The 16,015-nt window shown below is 36.0% G+C and overlaps 1 protein-coding gene across 1 annotated transcript; it reads right to left on the bottom strand.

Moving 5' to 3' along the window:
• Positions 1–12,376: 12,376 nt before the first annotated feature.
• Positions 12,377–14,796, bottom strand: LOC135149440 (protein MAIN-LIKE 1-like). Its single transcript, XM_064085165.1, has 3 exons — positions 14,697–14,796; positions 13,298–13,393; positions 12,377–13,207 (listed from the first exon to the last, which is right to left on the bottom strand). Exons 2-3 carry the CDS (start codon positions 13,391–13,393, stop codon positions 12,377–12,379), a joined length of 927 nt encoding a protein of 308 aa, XP_063941235.1. The 5' UTR covers positions 14,697–14,796.
• Positions 14,797–16,015: the final 1,219 nt, after the last annotated feature.

The following is a 16,015-nucleotide window of genomic DNA, read 5'->3' as shown; positions in this document are numbered from 1 at the left end:
TCATCAATATATTCATCTTAATTTTATAATTAAGGAATAAATGGAAGCTTTATAATCTGCATAATTAAGTTAAGTTTATAATTATTCATGTTTCTCAATACAAAGATTTATATAGTCACTCCTTTGATTTTAGCATGTTGCACATTGCACCTAATAGTTTTGAAATGAACACTATGCAGCCCCTTACTTTTAATCCGTAGACACTTTGCACCCTTTCCATTATCTTCTGCCGTTATCGTTAACTTTTGAAGAGACATTTTGGGAAATTTTATTATATTTAATTAAAATCAGACCTTTATTTAAATTTTCCGACAATCTAAACGATATTTTTCGGAAATCTATTTTTCGGTAGTCTGCAATATAATAGTGATATGTGTCTATATCTTTATATGTAGTACTCCATATGTGTCCTAGGTAGTTTATCTTAGAAGACGAGAGTAAGGATTTTTTTACTCAGAAAGGAAATCTCAAAATTAACTTATGGAACTATATTTATAAAAAGTGGGAACCTTAAAATACGTGACAAGTAGTGGTAAAGAACTATAAAGTCAAGTGATACTATATATTTGTGGAGTCTTAAAATAATTCATATAACTAAATTTTTTAGGTTCTTAAAATGCCTGTTAAACTCTCATACTTCAAGGTAAACTAGCTAAGGGACATATAGATGACTGTATATAATTTTATAGACACATATCATATCACCATAATATTGCAGACTACCACTATGTTTTTATAATGCTAAAAAAATAACATATTATTAATAATCGAATCAAAACATAACGTTAGTGACAAAAAAAATCCAACGTTTTTTTAAGGAAAAAAAACCAACATTAAATTTTATTCAGAAAAAATAAAATAAAATAATTTTTGAAATTTTTTGGAGTCTCAAAATGCGTGTCCAACTCTCGTCCTTCAAGGTAAACTACCTAGGACACTGCATAAAGATATAGACAACACTATATTTTAATAATACTAAAAAAATAACATAGTGTTAATAATCAAATCCGAACCTAACGTTAGTGACAAAAAAAAGTCCGAACCTAACATTAGTGACAAAAAAGAAAAAAATTATAATTTAGTGGTAGGTTTCTAAACAAATAATAAGTTGGGTGGCAAAAAAATCTATTTTCCCAATAAAGAAAGAAAAGAAAATGCAAGAAAAAGAAGAAAAGGAAAAGAAAAAAAAAAAAAAGAGTTGGCAAGTAAGGGACACATGGAGGGCCACAATCTTCCCAACACACAAGGCACATGGATGGTCAAGATTGAGCCACCCTACCCCTAAACCCTAATTCTTTAGTTATAAATACCCCATTCTCTTTACTTGTAATGACTAACCTAGCTACCTACCCACTTTTTCTACCTAGTCATTTCTATAGTTAGTATCTTAGATAGATTTACATTTTGCTAGCCCCAATTTCTTTTCCAAGCTTGTATATACTTTTTAATTTCAATGCAAATCTCTTTTAGCTTAATCTTGTATTGTCTTTTTAATTTATGTTCTAAAAGTGACATGATGCTTCTTAGTACCACCACATGCTTTTAAGCTTTTGGGAAAAGGAGAATCATTGAGCTTGTGATTAGTATAGATTTGTGAGCTTTTGAATAGTCAACTAAATCCTAGCACAAAATTAATTTGTGTTAGGGTTTAAATTTAAAACCCCAAAATTATTTCAGTTTTTATGCATTATTAAGTAATTGCTTTGCTTTATTAATTAAAATCTCAAATCAATAGCTCAATTTTCGATTTAAACAACACCACCAACTCCCCTGTTTCGATTAAAAATAAAAGCCCCTGCTCTGTTTTTCTTTTTTTTTCCTTTTTACGAGTGCAGTGCTGAGTTATTACCGAGTTTTCTGAGTTGCGTTTATTGTTGAGTTGGATGTATTGAGTTTTTGTTTGTTTTTCAGCGAATCACCGAGTCCAAATACCCTGTTAATTCTGCTTGGTTTTGATTTGATTTCTGAGTTTGTTCCGAGTTTTAAACTGCTGAATCTTGTTCTGTGTTTGTCCGAGTAGCTAAGTCTGTGCTCGTTTCCTGGTTGGGTTCTGTTTTCGGAGTCTGCAGTTTGGTGTATTTTGTTTGAGTTCGTTAGTTTCTTGCTGCGAGTCCTTGCTCTCGTTTGTGTGTCTGGGTTGTTTCCGAGCTTTAGTTTAGAGTTTTATCGATTTTGTCTGCTGGGTTTCGATGGCCGAGTGTTACCGAGTCGCAGCTGAGTTGCTTTGTATTTCACTGAGTCATGTTTGCCGAGTTGGATTTGCCGATTCTATGTTTTGTTTCGATAGTTTAAGATTGATTAGTTTTGAGTTTTTAGTTTAGTTATAGTCGGGGTTCGGTGGTGGTTTTAGTTGGCTGATTTTCGAGTGCTTTCCTTGCTCTGTTTTTGGGTTTATTTGGCACTGAGTTCGTTTTCTGGTTAGTTGACTCTGTTGGTCAAGTTCTGGTTTTGCGTCAAGTTCGTGTGTGGTCTTCTTTGATTTGTGTTTTGGTTAATTAACAGAGTTGTACACCCAGCCATTTGCCACTTGCCTGCTTGTTTTGGTAATTTGTTTTGGGCTCCTTCAAATTACTGACCACCCACAACACATTCTTTACAAAACTAACCACCTTTTTTTTCACTTCACAAAACTAACCACCCTAATTCGAAACATCCAGGGGCGAACACCACAGAAATTATTTTTGCAGGAGGCCCCTCCCAGGGGCGAACAACAAACAATTTTCCTTATATGTTCGCCCCCCCCACGGGCGAACATAGTAGGGAAAATGTTTGTTCGTTTGCTCAAAAATTCTTCACTTTTCAGTTCGTTTATTTAATTTATAAAATATTCAAAAAAAGGGGAAATTGTGATAATTTATATTATTATATTTTATAATATTATATTATATAATGATATAATATTACAAAATTATTTTATATTAAAATATAATATTTTAATATTTAAGTTCATATTTAAGCTCATAAAAGATAAATAATATTGTTATTGTTTTATTTTTGTTAATCCGAAAACGTCATGTAATATCTTGTCCCGAATGCATTTGATCAAACACAGCACTTTTATTCATAGAAGATATTAAAACAACGATAACACGACTTAAATTGAAAAGCAGAAAACAATCACGACGAAACTACAGACCACTTAATCGTCCTCGGACGACATTACACTATCAGAATAATAATCCGGAGTGGTGACCAATGCAAGGTATTGTTGTTCCTTAAACCGGTCCCCTTCTTCCCGAAACATCCTAGCATCATCGTATAGACTCTGACGATGCAGTCGCAGATTCATGCGATTCTCCTCTTCTCTCGCTCTGAAGAGGGCGGCCTCCAGCTGCTGCGACGTTTCTCGAGGCATAGTACGAGCCCTTCGTTTAGGAATCGGAATCCCAGCTAGTGCACAACGTTCCATGCACACTTCATGCCTACGCACACGCCACTCCCACTCATTCAACATGGTGGTAATCGACTGAGGGGAGTATCGTAAATTAGGGTTTAAAGAGTACGTAAAGTCATCATCACACCACCATTTTCTACCCATGGCAACAAACAGATCACCTGGTGTGTAACTCATGATTTATGATGAACTATATCTTGTGTGAGGTCTATGGTTGTGTGTGCATTGTGCATATTGTATGTGAACCTATTTATAGGCATAGCATAACATTGCAACGAAATAATGCTGATATTCACATGATCAACAGTTGTATCCCATAATGCTGATATTCACATGATCAACAGTAGTATCTCATAATGCAGAGGTTCACATGATGAACAGTATGTCATAAAGTAAAGGTTCTGCAGAAAGTAATGCTGCATTAGACTTAAAGCCAAAGGACTTGTAAAATCCAAAATTATTATCAGATCCGGAAAGATTTTTAGCCACTTGTAAATGCATTATTTTGAAGGGGAATAACTGCATCCTTCAATAACATATCAAAGTGCAAGGACTTGTCATATCAAACTTTAATTATGAGTTGTCTACTCACCCCTTTAAATTGCAGCTACTGTTCTACTGCATTACAAGTTTGACTCAAGAAGATACAAGAACTGCAGAGACTTGTCATTTCAAATATTTTAATTATTTTAATCAAATGTAATTTTATTTTCACTTTATGTAATGCTTGTGTTTCCTTTAATTTTATGTAATGCTTGTGTTCTTTTAATTTTATGTAATGCTTGTGTTTCCTTTAAATTACACATCCCTCAGTTTATGTAATGCTTGGATTAACAATAATAAAAAATAAGCACTAAAATATGTCGTTTTTTCGGTAATATGAATAATTTTGTTTAGGTTAATATAAATAGATATTGCTCATATCATTCTGATTTGCAAAAATAAAAACTGCAAATAAAAGTACATTTGATAAGTTCGAGGTCTTTAATATTCTCAATCCTGAGTTATGTCGACATAATAGTCGGAATCATAATCTTCATCATCATCTTCAGCATCAGCGGCCACCGAGGTATGCTTTTCATTGCAATCATAAAGAAAATTTGGCACATCTCCCCATACTTCCCAAAATTCAGCTTCTTCACGTGCATCAAGTTTCTTCTGCAGTGCATCACATTCTTTCGTAATTCCAGCCATGTATCGATTGTAGCGAGCATCAGAAAATGGGATACCCAACCGACGAAGTCTGTCAAAATAAAGTTGTTGAACTTCAGGATAACGTTCGGACTCGTCTAATACCTCCTGATATGTCGGCACCCAATCTTTGCCCTTTCTGATTCTCCTAGTAGTAAACTTGCGGCAAGAGTTGTTGAATTTCATCTGGGCCAGCTCTCGAGCGTGCTCTTCGGCCTGGCGACGTTTCTCCTGTAAGATCTCCTCTTTAAGGCTCATTGGAGCCCCCCCTGGATGCTGATTCGTCGCCATCCGTCCCATTGGTGGGCGACGCTTTTGTTGCACGACCGGTTGTTGGTTGTTCTGGTTGCTGCGCATTCCTCCCAACAATAGCTCCGGTTGTCTTCTCTCTTGTTTTTTTAGGCGTTTTTCATAGCCGGGGGTCATTGGTGCCTTGCCCTTATCCATTTTGGGGTGATTGAAGTGATTAAAAGAAGAAGTGTTGCAATGACAAACAATAAAATGAGTGAAGTGTATGTGTTGAATGTATGGGGGAGGACATATTTATAGGACAGCTCCACATTGAATTATTGTTGTAATATTATGTATATTCAAAAGTAGTTGCAGTTATGACATAATTCAAAATTTGTATTATGGCAACTCCCTGCACTGCTCTTCTTGCATGTTTAAAATTTCGAAATGACAAGTCTCTGCTGCATTTTTGTCTAGGGTATCTTAAAATTTTCTTCAGCTTTCTTTTGCAGGTACTTTATACAAAGCATGCATATTACTGTAGAGTTGGAGTGTGTTGTCAAGCTATCATGTCATGCTTATTGCTGTACACATGTGAACCATGTCTTTTTGCAGAACCTCTTGTATCTTTTTCAGTCAAACTTGTAATGCATGCACAGAAGAACAGTAACTGCAATTTAAAGGGGCGAGTAGACTACTCATATTTAAAGTTTGATATGACAAGTCCTTGCAGTTTGATATGTTATTGAAGGATTCATTGATATTTTGAAAATATTATATATTGAGTTTCACACATTTTTTATGAATGGTATTACATCCAAAATGAAAGATTCCGAGTCCTACTATTTTTGCTAATATTTTTAGATTTTTAAAATTTTATCAACTATTTATTTTTAATTTTTTGATTGTTTTATTTGATTTAAATAAAAATAAATAGGAGAAGTTTTTATTCCGTTTATTTATCCCGTTTATTTATTGCTTTAACACCATAAGCAATAAGTTTATGTAAATGCTTCTGTTTCGTACAAGTGCTTGAAACCCCTTTTATCAAAGGAGCAATTATAACTCCTCCTGCTCATGCACAGTATACGTATAGTCACCTCCTATGCATTATTACACTTGTGAAGCACCAATTATTCAACTAGCTAGCCTACTATTCATGCACAGTATGTTTCTCTTTATATGTTGCAGCTCTCCATGCACCAATTACTAAGATTTTTTGCCTAACATTAATTCCTTGGCCAGTTGCCTTATAAATTGAACTCAATTTCAACATTTCAACTACGAAAATACATCGAAAATAATATTTCTTTCATTACTTCAACTGCACCAAGATGGAAAAGGGTAAAAGGCCAATGTCCCCCGGATACGAAAAACGCCTGCAACGGCAACAACAGAGAAGACAACAACCGGAGCTATTGTTGGGAGGGATGCGCAGCAACCTAAACAACCAACGACCTGCATTACCTCCTAAAAGCAAACCACCACAGACGTTGGAGATCAAGCGGGATCATGCGTACTATTTGCAACGTAAGTTTTCTACTAGGAGAGCTCGAAACGGCAAAGATTGGGTGCCGACAGAGCAGGAGGTTGAGGATGAGGGCAGACGTTATCCTGAAGTTGATAAACTTTTAGAAGACAGACTTCGTCCGTTGGGTGTTACATTTTCTGATGATCGCTACAATCGATACATGGCTGGAATTGAGCAAGAATGCGATGCATTGCAGGCTAAACTTGATGCACGTGATGAAGCTGATTATTGGGCAATTTGGGGAGATGTTGACGCTGAGGACGATGATGATGAAACCGAAGAATATGGTTCCGACTATATTGTGGACATCACCAAGGATTGAGAACTTATGTCATGTTCTCATTTGAAAACAATATGTAATTTTCTTTAAGTTTATGTAAATTTAGTTTATGTAATGCTTTTGTTTCGTTTAAGTTTATGTAATGCTTCTGTTTCCTTTAAGTTTATTTATGGGATAAATATCACGTTGGTGACTCGTTTCGTCCAAATGTATCAATTGAGTGACTCATTTCCAAATTGACTCAAATTGAGTGAAGTGTATGTGTTGAATGTATGGGGGAGAACATATTTATAGGACAGCTCCACATTGAATTATTGTTGTAATATTATGTATATTCAAAAGTAGTTGCAGTTATGACATAATTCAAAATTTGTATTATGGCAACTCCCTGCACTGCTCTTCTTGCATGTTTAAAATTTCGAAATGACAAGTCTCTGCTGCATTTTTGTCTAGGGTATCTTGAAATTTTCTTCAGCTTTCTTTTGCAGGTAATTTATACAAAGCATGCATATTACTGTAGAGTTGGAGTGTGTTGTCAAGCTATCATGTCATGCTTATTGCTGTACACATGTGAACCATGTCTTTTTGCAGAACCTCTTGTATCTTTTCAGTCAAACTTGTAATGCATGCACAGAAGAACAGTAACTGCAATTTAAAGGGGCGAGTAGACTACTCATATTTAAAGTTTGATATGACAAGTCCTTGCAGTTTGATATGTTATTGAAGGATTCATTGATTCCCCTTGAAAATAATGCATTACTAGTGAACTGCAGCTTTTCTTTTTGCAGAACCTTTAATTTATGCCCTACTGTTGATCATGTGAACCTCTGCATTATCAGATACGACTGTTCTCATTAGAAAAATTTTTGCTACTATTTTTAGATTTTTAAAATTTTATCAACTATTTATTTTTAATTTTTTGATTGTTTTATTTGATTTAAATAAAAATAAATAGGAGAAGTTTTTATTCCGTTTATTTATCCCGTTTATTTATTGTTTTAACACCATAAGCAATAAGTTTATGTAAATGCTTCTGTTTCGTACAAGTGCTTGAAACCCCTTTTATGAAAGGAGCAATTATAACTCCTCCTGCTCATGCACAGTATACGTATAGTCACCTCCTATGCATTATTACACTTGTGAAGCACCAATTATTCAACTAGCTAGCCTACTATTCATGCACAGTATGTTTCTCTTTATATGTTGCAGCTCTCCATGCATATTGAATCACATCTAAACACAGCAAACCCAGTTTGAAACTCTTCAAAAATTAGAGAAGCACACAAACACCCAAAAACACACAACCACAAAAATGGCAAGCTACGTAAACGTGAACATCTTCTGGGGCGGTGAAATCGTGAAGCAAGATAACGATGTTATCTATACGGCTGATCCAAAAGAGATGAGGTTTATCGAATTCGGCACTACATTGGAAGAGTTACACGATATTGTGTATGAGGTTATGAACATAAGTAGGCATCACTGGAATTTGAAACTCAGTTTCAAATATCCTAGACTTGGTGTCGGTAACCTCGTAACAGGATATTTTGTAAAGTCCATTAGGTCGGACGACGATGTGAGGAGGATGCTAAGCATCCCCGGACGATTTTTGTATGGGATGGGAGACGTATGGATGTTTGTTGAAGCTGAGAGTGTTGCTCAGCAAAGCCAACCCTATGAAGCCCCATGGACCCAACAATCTGGGCAGTCGCATACATTTCTTGATAGCCAACAATATGATGGGAACTATGCAGGAAACTGTGGTGGGGGTTACGGTGGCGACTATGGAGGAAGCGAGTTGGGGTCTATGGCCGGATGGTCAAATAGCGTATTCCAAAGTGGCTACAACTACGGGACCGTAGGGCATACAGAAGTTGCTGAGGAGGACATACAATTGTCGCAGCCTCGTCAAACGCGAGACAGAAGTGCAGCTGTGAATCTTGCACTTCACGGGGACGAAGAAGATGAAGAAAATGCCACGGAAAGAGCATTAACTACAAGTGACGATTCGGATTGGAATCTGTCAGACGAAGAGGTTGAGGAAGAATCTGAAGACTTTTCAGAAGCCGACTCGGATGAAGTCCGAGAGGGGAATACCTCGTTGCAGACGCGCGATATGTCTGTTTATGTACCAAGGGCTGCATGGTTTGGATCTCAGCAGTACGAGACTGAGATAGTGTCCAATGTGGACACTATGATGTCCCACGGGTTCAATCCATCCGTTGATGAGTTAGGCGTCGGAGCCATGTTTCGTAACAAAGAGGTTCTAATCTCGGCGGTTAAGGAGGCACATATTAAAATGAATCGGAACTTTGTTGTGCAAAAAAGCACTACGCAAAAATACAAAGTCAAGTGTACAGTCTATGATTGTAAGTGGAAGTTAAGGGCGGCGAAGAAAAAGCAGCACGGTATGTTTGAAATCACAGAATGTCCTGAGACACACACGTGCTTGTTGGATAGGCCGACACAGGATCATAAGAAGATTTCAGCAAAAATGATAGGGTCATTGGTTGCTCCACACGTAAGTCGCACAACCTATTGTCTCTTATTGACACTGATTTTTTGTCCTTTTGATTGTTAATACTTGTTCGTTTCAACAGATTTCACAAACCCCAAATCTTAGGGTAACAAACATTATAACAATGGTGAACGATGAGTTCCAGCACATTGTTAGTTACAGCAAAGCGTGGAGGGGGAAGATGGCTGCAATGGAGACCCTTTATGGCAATTGGCAGACAACCTATAATGAGTTACCACGGTTCCTCTCTGTCATGGCAAGTACAAATCCAGGGAGCGTAATGGAGATTGATGCGGTTCCACATCAAACTGAGATTGGCAAATCTGTATTTGTTCGCGCATTCTGGTGTCTGAAGGCGATGATTGATGGCTGGCAGCACGCTCGCCCAGTCATTTCAATTGATGGTACATTCCTCAAGGGAAAGTACAATGGAAAGTTGCTGGTTGCGGTGGGAGTGGACGCTAACAACCACCAATATCCAATTTGTTTTGCCCTCGTGGATGAGGAGACTACGGAGAACTGGTCCTGGTTCCTACGTCTTCTACGAATACATGTATGCCGAGAGAGACTTGGCGTTTGTATTATATCGGACCGTGCCCCCGGGATCCTCGCTGCAGTGAATGACGAGCGCAACGGCTTCACTGAACCTTTTGGTGTTCACAGATACTGCCTCCACCATGTGAGAAGCAACTTCTCCAAACATTACCCGGGAAATGACTTGAAGATGTTCATGTGGCTAGCAGGCCGAACACCACAAATAAGAAAGCACGAGGCTTACATGAAACATATTGCCCGCATTTCTCCCCAAGCGGTGACATATTTGCGGGAGATAAATCCTGCCTTGTGGACCATCTGTCATGACACAGGCCACGCTCGTTACGGCCAGGCCACTACCAACGTGACGGAGAGTTTCAATGGCAACATTCGACAAGCTCGCTTCCTACCGGTCACCGCAATGATGGAATTCCTCTTTTACAAAACTGTAAGGACGGTGAACAAGGAGAGAAACGCTGCTCTAGAAAGCATGCAAGAAGGTCATGAACTCTGCCTGCGAGCTAGGAGAATGTTGGAAACCAATACTGAGAGGGCTAACGCCCACCACGTTGAAACATTTAACCGGCAAAGTGGTTTATTCTCCGTAAAGACGCGTAGGTACAGGTTGAAAGGTGTGGAAAAGGGCGGAAACACACAAGTCGTGGACATCAGAAGGGGTACTTGCACGTGCGGGAAATGGGCCTGTCATCGCCTTCCATGTTCTCATCTGATTGCTGGGTGTAATCGTAATTCCATAAACTGGAAACAGTGGATCGGCCCTTACCACTACACTCCCGTTTTGCAAAATATGTGGGAGCCTATGATATATCCGTTACCAGCAACCGGCTATTGGGATGTGCAACTCCCATTAGCATGGCAAAGGTATGGAACCGTGGTGCCGAACGAGGCCATGCGAAAGAGAAGAGCAAAGCGAGGCCAAAGGGGGCAGTCGGTGAGAATACGGACCGAGATGGACGGTTCCCGAACGGGACACAAATGTAGTCGGTGCAAGCAAGAAGGTCATACGAAGCGGAACAAGAAGTGCCCCATGTACAATGCATAATACATTGTACACATATTAGATGTTACTATGTATTATTTTGCCTCAGTGACTTAGTAAGGCAAGAAAAAGTCTTGTAACATTTCTAGTTGATTTAATGAATTTTCCCGGCTTTAAACATTTAAATCGCATTATATTATAGTTCCCAATTTTCCAACCAAATATGACTTTTATTACCAGTTTATGGGTTCGAAAAATCATAATTTGGAGTGCTTTCACCCCCAATTTTGTTGGTTAACAAAAATCAACGTAAACAAGTGTAGTTTTGTAATCATGTTTTGGAACATAATTTGATCGTTTTTTAATAGAATAAGGGCATTTTTTGAAATTCTTGAAAATGCAAAGAACTACCATTTTCCACGAATATATTGATTTTTCAGACCACTTTCACGAGTCAAAAAAACATATTTTCGGATACCATTTCTTCATGAAATTTTTTCCTACCATAGTCTTCACACCCTATTTGGATGGGAAGCAAAAAATTTCATCAAAAAATATAGGGAAGGGAGTTTTGTAAATGCGTCAAAACGCCAAAAAATAAGCTAATTTGAGTTGAAAAATGACTTTTATGACCATTTTCTGGGGTCGAAAAATCAAGTGTAGTTTTGTAATCATGTTTTGGAACATAATTTGATCGTTTTTTAATAGAATAAGGGCATTTTTTGAAATTCTTGAAAATGCAAAGAACTACCATTTTCCACGAATATATTGATTTTTCAGACCACTTTCACGAGTCAAAAAAACATATTTTCGGATACCATTTCTTCATGAAATTTTTTCCTACCATAGTCTTCACACCCTATTTGGATGGGAAGCAAAAAATTTCATCAAAAAATATAGGGAAGGGAGTTTTGTAAATGCGTCAAAACGCCAAAAAATAAGCTAATTTGAGTCGAAAAATGACTTTTATGAGCATTTTCTGGGGTTGAAAAATCAAGTGTAGTTTTGTAATCATGTTTTGGAACATAATTTGATCGTTTTTTAATAGAATAAGGGCATTTTTTGAAATTCTTGAAAATGCAAAGAACTACCATTTTCCACGAATATATTGATTTTTCAGACCACTTTCACGAGTCAAAAAAACATATTTTCGGATACCATTTCTTCATGAAATTTTTTCCTACCATAGTCTTCACACCCTATTTTGATGGGAAGCAAAAAATTTCATCAAAAAATATAGGGAAGGGAGTTTTGTAAATGCGTCAAAACGCCAAAAAATAAGCTAATTTGAGTCGAAAAATGACTTTTATGACCATTTTCTGGGGTCGAAAAATCATAATTTGGAGTGCTTTCACCCCCAATTTTGTTGGTTAACAAAAATCAACGTAAACAAGTGTACTTTTGTAATGCGTGAAAATGACCAAAATATGCCAGTTTTACTAAGAATGACTTTCCGGACCCGGTTTTCGGGGCCTAAAAACCATGTTTTGGAACATAATTTGATCGCATAATTTGAAAGAAGCTAATTAGTTATGTTCGCCCGAAGAGAGGGCGAACATATAATGGGTTGTTTTGTAAATATTGAATTGATATTATTTTATTGATTAGTCATCAGTTGAAGTGATAATTGAGTAAATTTGTTTATATATAGTTAGAACTAAGGCCATACACATACTCGAACTTCTCATCTGCTCATACTAAAAACATCTCATGGACAAGCAGAAACAATCTAGAAAGCTTGACGACGGGATGGAAGAATGGAGTTGTACAAAAACGAGAAGACTTGTTTCAATTGCCATGGAAAGGGATGCGGAGAAGATGAAGTTTGCTACGGAGATGCGGTTGTTGGAGTATCGAGAAGCGAGACAGGGCATAGTAGGGCTAGAAGAACATAGCTTCTGGTATAGGAAGCCAAGAACAGCACTACCCCAGCTATACCGACGCAGCTGGTCCATGTCCCTCATTAACCATAGAAGGTCAAGCTGCACGCGGTTCCCGCTGCTGTGGGGGAACAATGATCCAATAACGCATAGTAGGTGCGCCCGAATATGGTAGGTAAGCTGTACACCATAACCTATATCCTCTGGATCCAACTGCTCCAACCGCTCACAAGACCCGAAGTTATCCACAAGCCATTTGATCTTTAAACCACCTCGGTTAACATCGTCCTTGGCTTCTGGTAATAGCCCAAGAAATTCGCCTACTAGCACGCGCCTTTCCTCCACGCTGGTACTCGCTCCACGGAGGATGAGTGGATCACCCTCAGTGGGTAACCCGAGAATGTGATGCACATCCTCAAGAGTGATAGTGGCCTCTCCGAACGGCAGGTGGAAGGTGTGCGTCTCTCCACGCCATCTCTCGATAAAGGCTGTAATCAAACCCCTGTCGTGCTTGAACTGTCCCAGCCTAAATATGCAATCAAATCCTAAATCCCTGATTGCATCCATGATCATCTGATGCGGTCTGTGGGCTCGAACTTGCTTCCAATACTCCCCAAAGTTTGTCCTCAATCTGAAATCAGGGGGTGGCTGAAATAATTGTAGTGCACAAAATATTAGTCCCTATAGGCTACAGACTCATACAAATGTAAAAAAAATTGCACTAAAGAAGGAGTTTACCTCTATGTTGTCCCACACAACCTGAGACCTGTGCACAGACTGTAATGTCAACAAACTCCCGTCTAAAGGTCCGGGACCAGAACGACCGACATCCATCTGCGAAATTAAATTCAAAATATTTGTTATTAAATTTGAAATTGTTTCATTAAATCCAATATTCGAAATAATTTTCATTTTAATTGTAATAATATAACATTGTGATTTTAATTTTAATTGTAATTATGTCTAACTAATTTTACAAATATGATTTTTTTATTTTATATTATATTTTATATTATATTTTATATTATATTTTCTTCTACTTAATTTTAAATTCGAAATAATTATCTCTAACTATTTTTAAAAATCTGATTTTTTTTATTTATTGGAATAATATAACATTGTATAATTTAAATTAAAATTAGCACTACCACTACTTAATTTAAACTACTAATCTAAACTAAAATTAGCACTACCACTACTAATCAACAACAATCATCACCAACTACTAATCTATTTAATTTAATGGTGTCAAGTTTACTTTTAAATTCGATTTAATTTAATTTCATTAAATTCAATAAAAGCTAAAATTAAATTGATTATATTTAATCTACTCTTAACGTAAATAATACAACAATCATCACCAACTACTAATCTATTTAATTTAATGGTGTCAAGTTTACTTTTAAATTCGATTTAATTTAATTTCATTAAATTCAATAAAGCTAAAATTAAATTTATTATATTTAATCTACTCTTAACGTAAATAATACAATAATCATCACCAACTACTAATCTAAACTAAAATTATCACTACCACTACTAATCAACAACAATCATCACCAACTACTAATCTAAACTAAAATTATCACCAACATAAGCTACTACCAAATACCAACTAACAAAACCCATTATAAATTATCAAACAAATTACTAATCAAGTCTAATTTTTAATTCATTCAAAATATGAGATCTAATTTTTAATTTTTTATGCAATATTTGTTATTAAATTCGAAAATTATTTTAATTAAATCAAAAATTCATAATAATTCCTATTTCTATTAATATTTTTTTAATTCCAAAATTCGAAATAATTCCAATTTTTAATTCCAAAATTCAAAATAATTCAAATTAAATTCGAAAATGTGAGATTGCTTATTTTTATTCTATTTTTTAACGTAAAACACCCAAATTTAATCTACTAACCTAATTTCTAAATTTAATCTACTAACCTAATTTCTAAAATTAACATAATCTACTAACAAAATACCAACTAACAACATTCATTATAAATCATCATACAAAATTACTAATCAAGCTTGTCATATAATTTGTATCTACTAGCAACTAAGAACAATCATTATAAAATTTATAAAAATACATGCATGCAATTTGATGAGATTGATAATGGTGAAAAAACCTTGAAAATGGGTGAAATTGATTAATTGATCCGGTGAAAGTGGCAAAGCAAGCACCCTTTTTCCGTTTTTCTCTGTCTCGGACCACCCTTTCTGCTATAAATCGAAGCTTGCAAAGTATGTTTACAACTGTTTTTGGAGGAGTCGGCTGAAGAAGTGAAGAAGAAGGAGGTTGGGGCTGGTTTTGTGTTGTGGTCGGACACGTGGCCGCCCCTCAATGGGCCGGACACGTCACAGACGTGTAGTTATGTTCGCCCGAGCCAGGGGTGAACACTACTGTGCTTGCTCGTGTTGTTCGCCCTCCCAGGGGCTTACAAGAAAAAAATGTTTCCAAGTGTGTTCGCCCGAGATGATTATGAATTAGGGTGGTTAGTTTTGTGAAGTGAAAAAAAAGGTGGTTAGTTTTGTAAAGATTTTGTTCGGGGTGGTCAGTAATTTGAAGGAGCCATTTGTTTTGCTTTCTTAGTTTTGTATTCCCTGTCGCAATGAGTAGTGGTTTTTGTTACGTTAATTTGTGCTAATCTGTGATTCTTAATTCAATTACTACATTTAAGCAGTGTTGTAAAAAGCGGGAATCGGACTTAGTCGGTGAGGGCACCGTCCAGCGATTAATCGGAGTGATTAATCGGATCATTAATCGTAATCAATTTAATATTATTTTTAAATTATATATATATATTTATAAAATTATATATAGTATAAATTTATAATCATATAAAATCAAAAGAGTAATGATTTTTTATAACCCAAAACATGCCTTTATATACATATACAAGCCTAGTCATCTCATATATTTGATTCAATCTGCTAAGAAATATATATTGCAAATTTAAGTAATTAGAGTTTGGAAGTTAATATTAAAAAAGTGAAACGTAATAAAAACAAATTTAAAATTTATGTGTTTTGTCTTTCTGTGCCTTTTATTTTATTTAAAATTAAATTTAAAATTTTAAAAATTTTTCAATTTTTTTAAATTTTTTTAAATTCACCGATTTTTGATCGATTTTTTCCGATTAATCCCGACTTTTGACCGATTAATCCCGATTTTCAGAAAAAACGATTTTTTCACCGATTAACGCTTAATCGAGACGGTGGCCGACCGAACAGTGATTAATCGGCGATTAATCCCGATTAATCGCCGACTTTTATAACACTGCATTTAAGTGATAATTAATTAGATTGATTTCGAAATTTAAGATTTAAGATTAATAAACCCTCAACTTCTCAATTAGTTCTAATTCGCCTAGGTTAAGAAATAAAAGTATTGCGAAAATAATTTTAATCTCTGTGGATCGAATCATAAATATTAAAACGGTGATCG

Source organism: Daucus carota, chromosome 9 (genome assembly GCF_001625215.2).
Source record: "Daucus carota subsp. sativus chromosome 9, DH1 v3.0, whole genome shotgun sequence".
NCBI classification, from domain to species: domain Eukaryota; kingdom Viridiplantae; phylum Streptophyta; class Magnoliopsida; order Apiales; family Apiaceae; genus Daucus; species Daucus carota.
The sequence above is the reverse complement of the archived record's forward strand: the minus strand, read 5'-3'. Positions and strand labels throughout refer to the sequence as shown.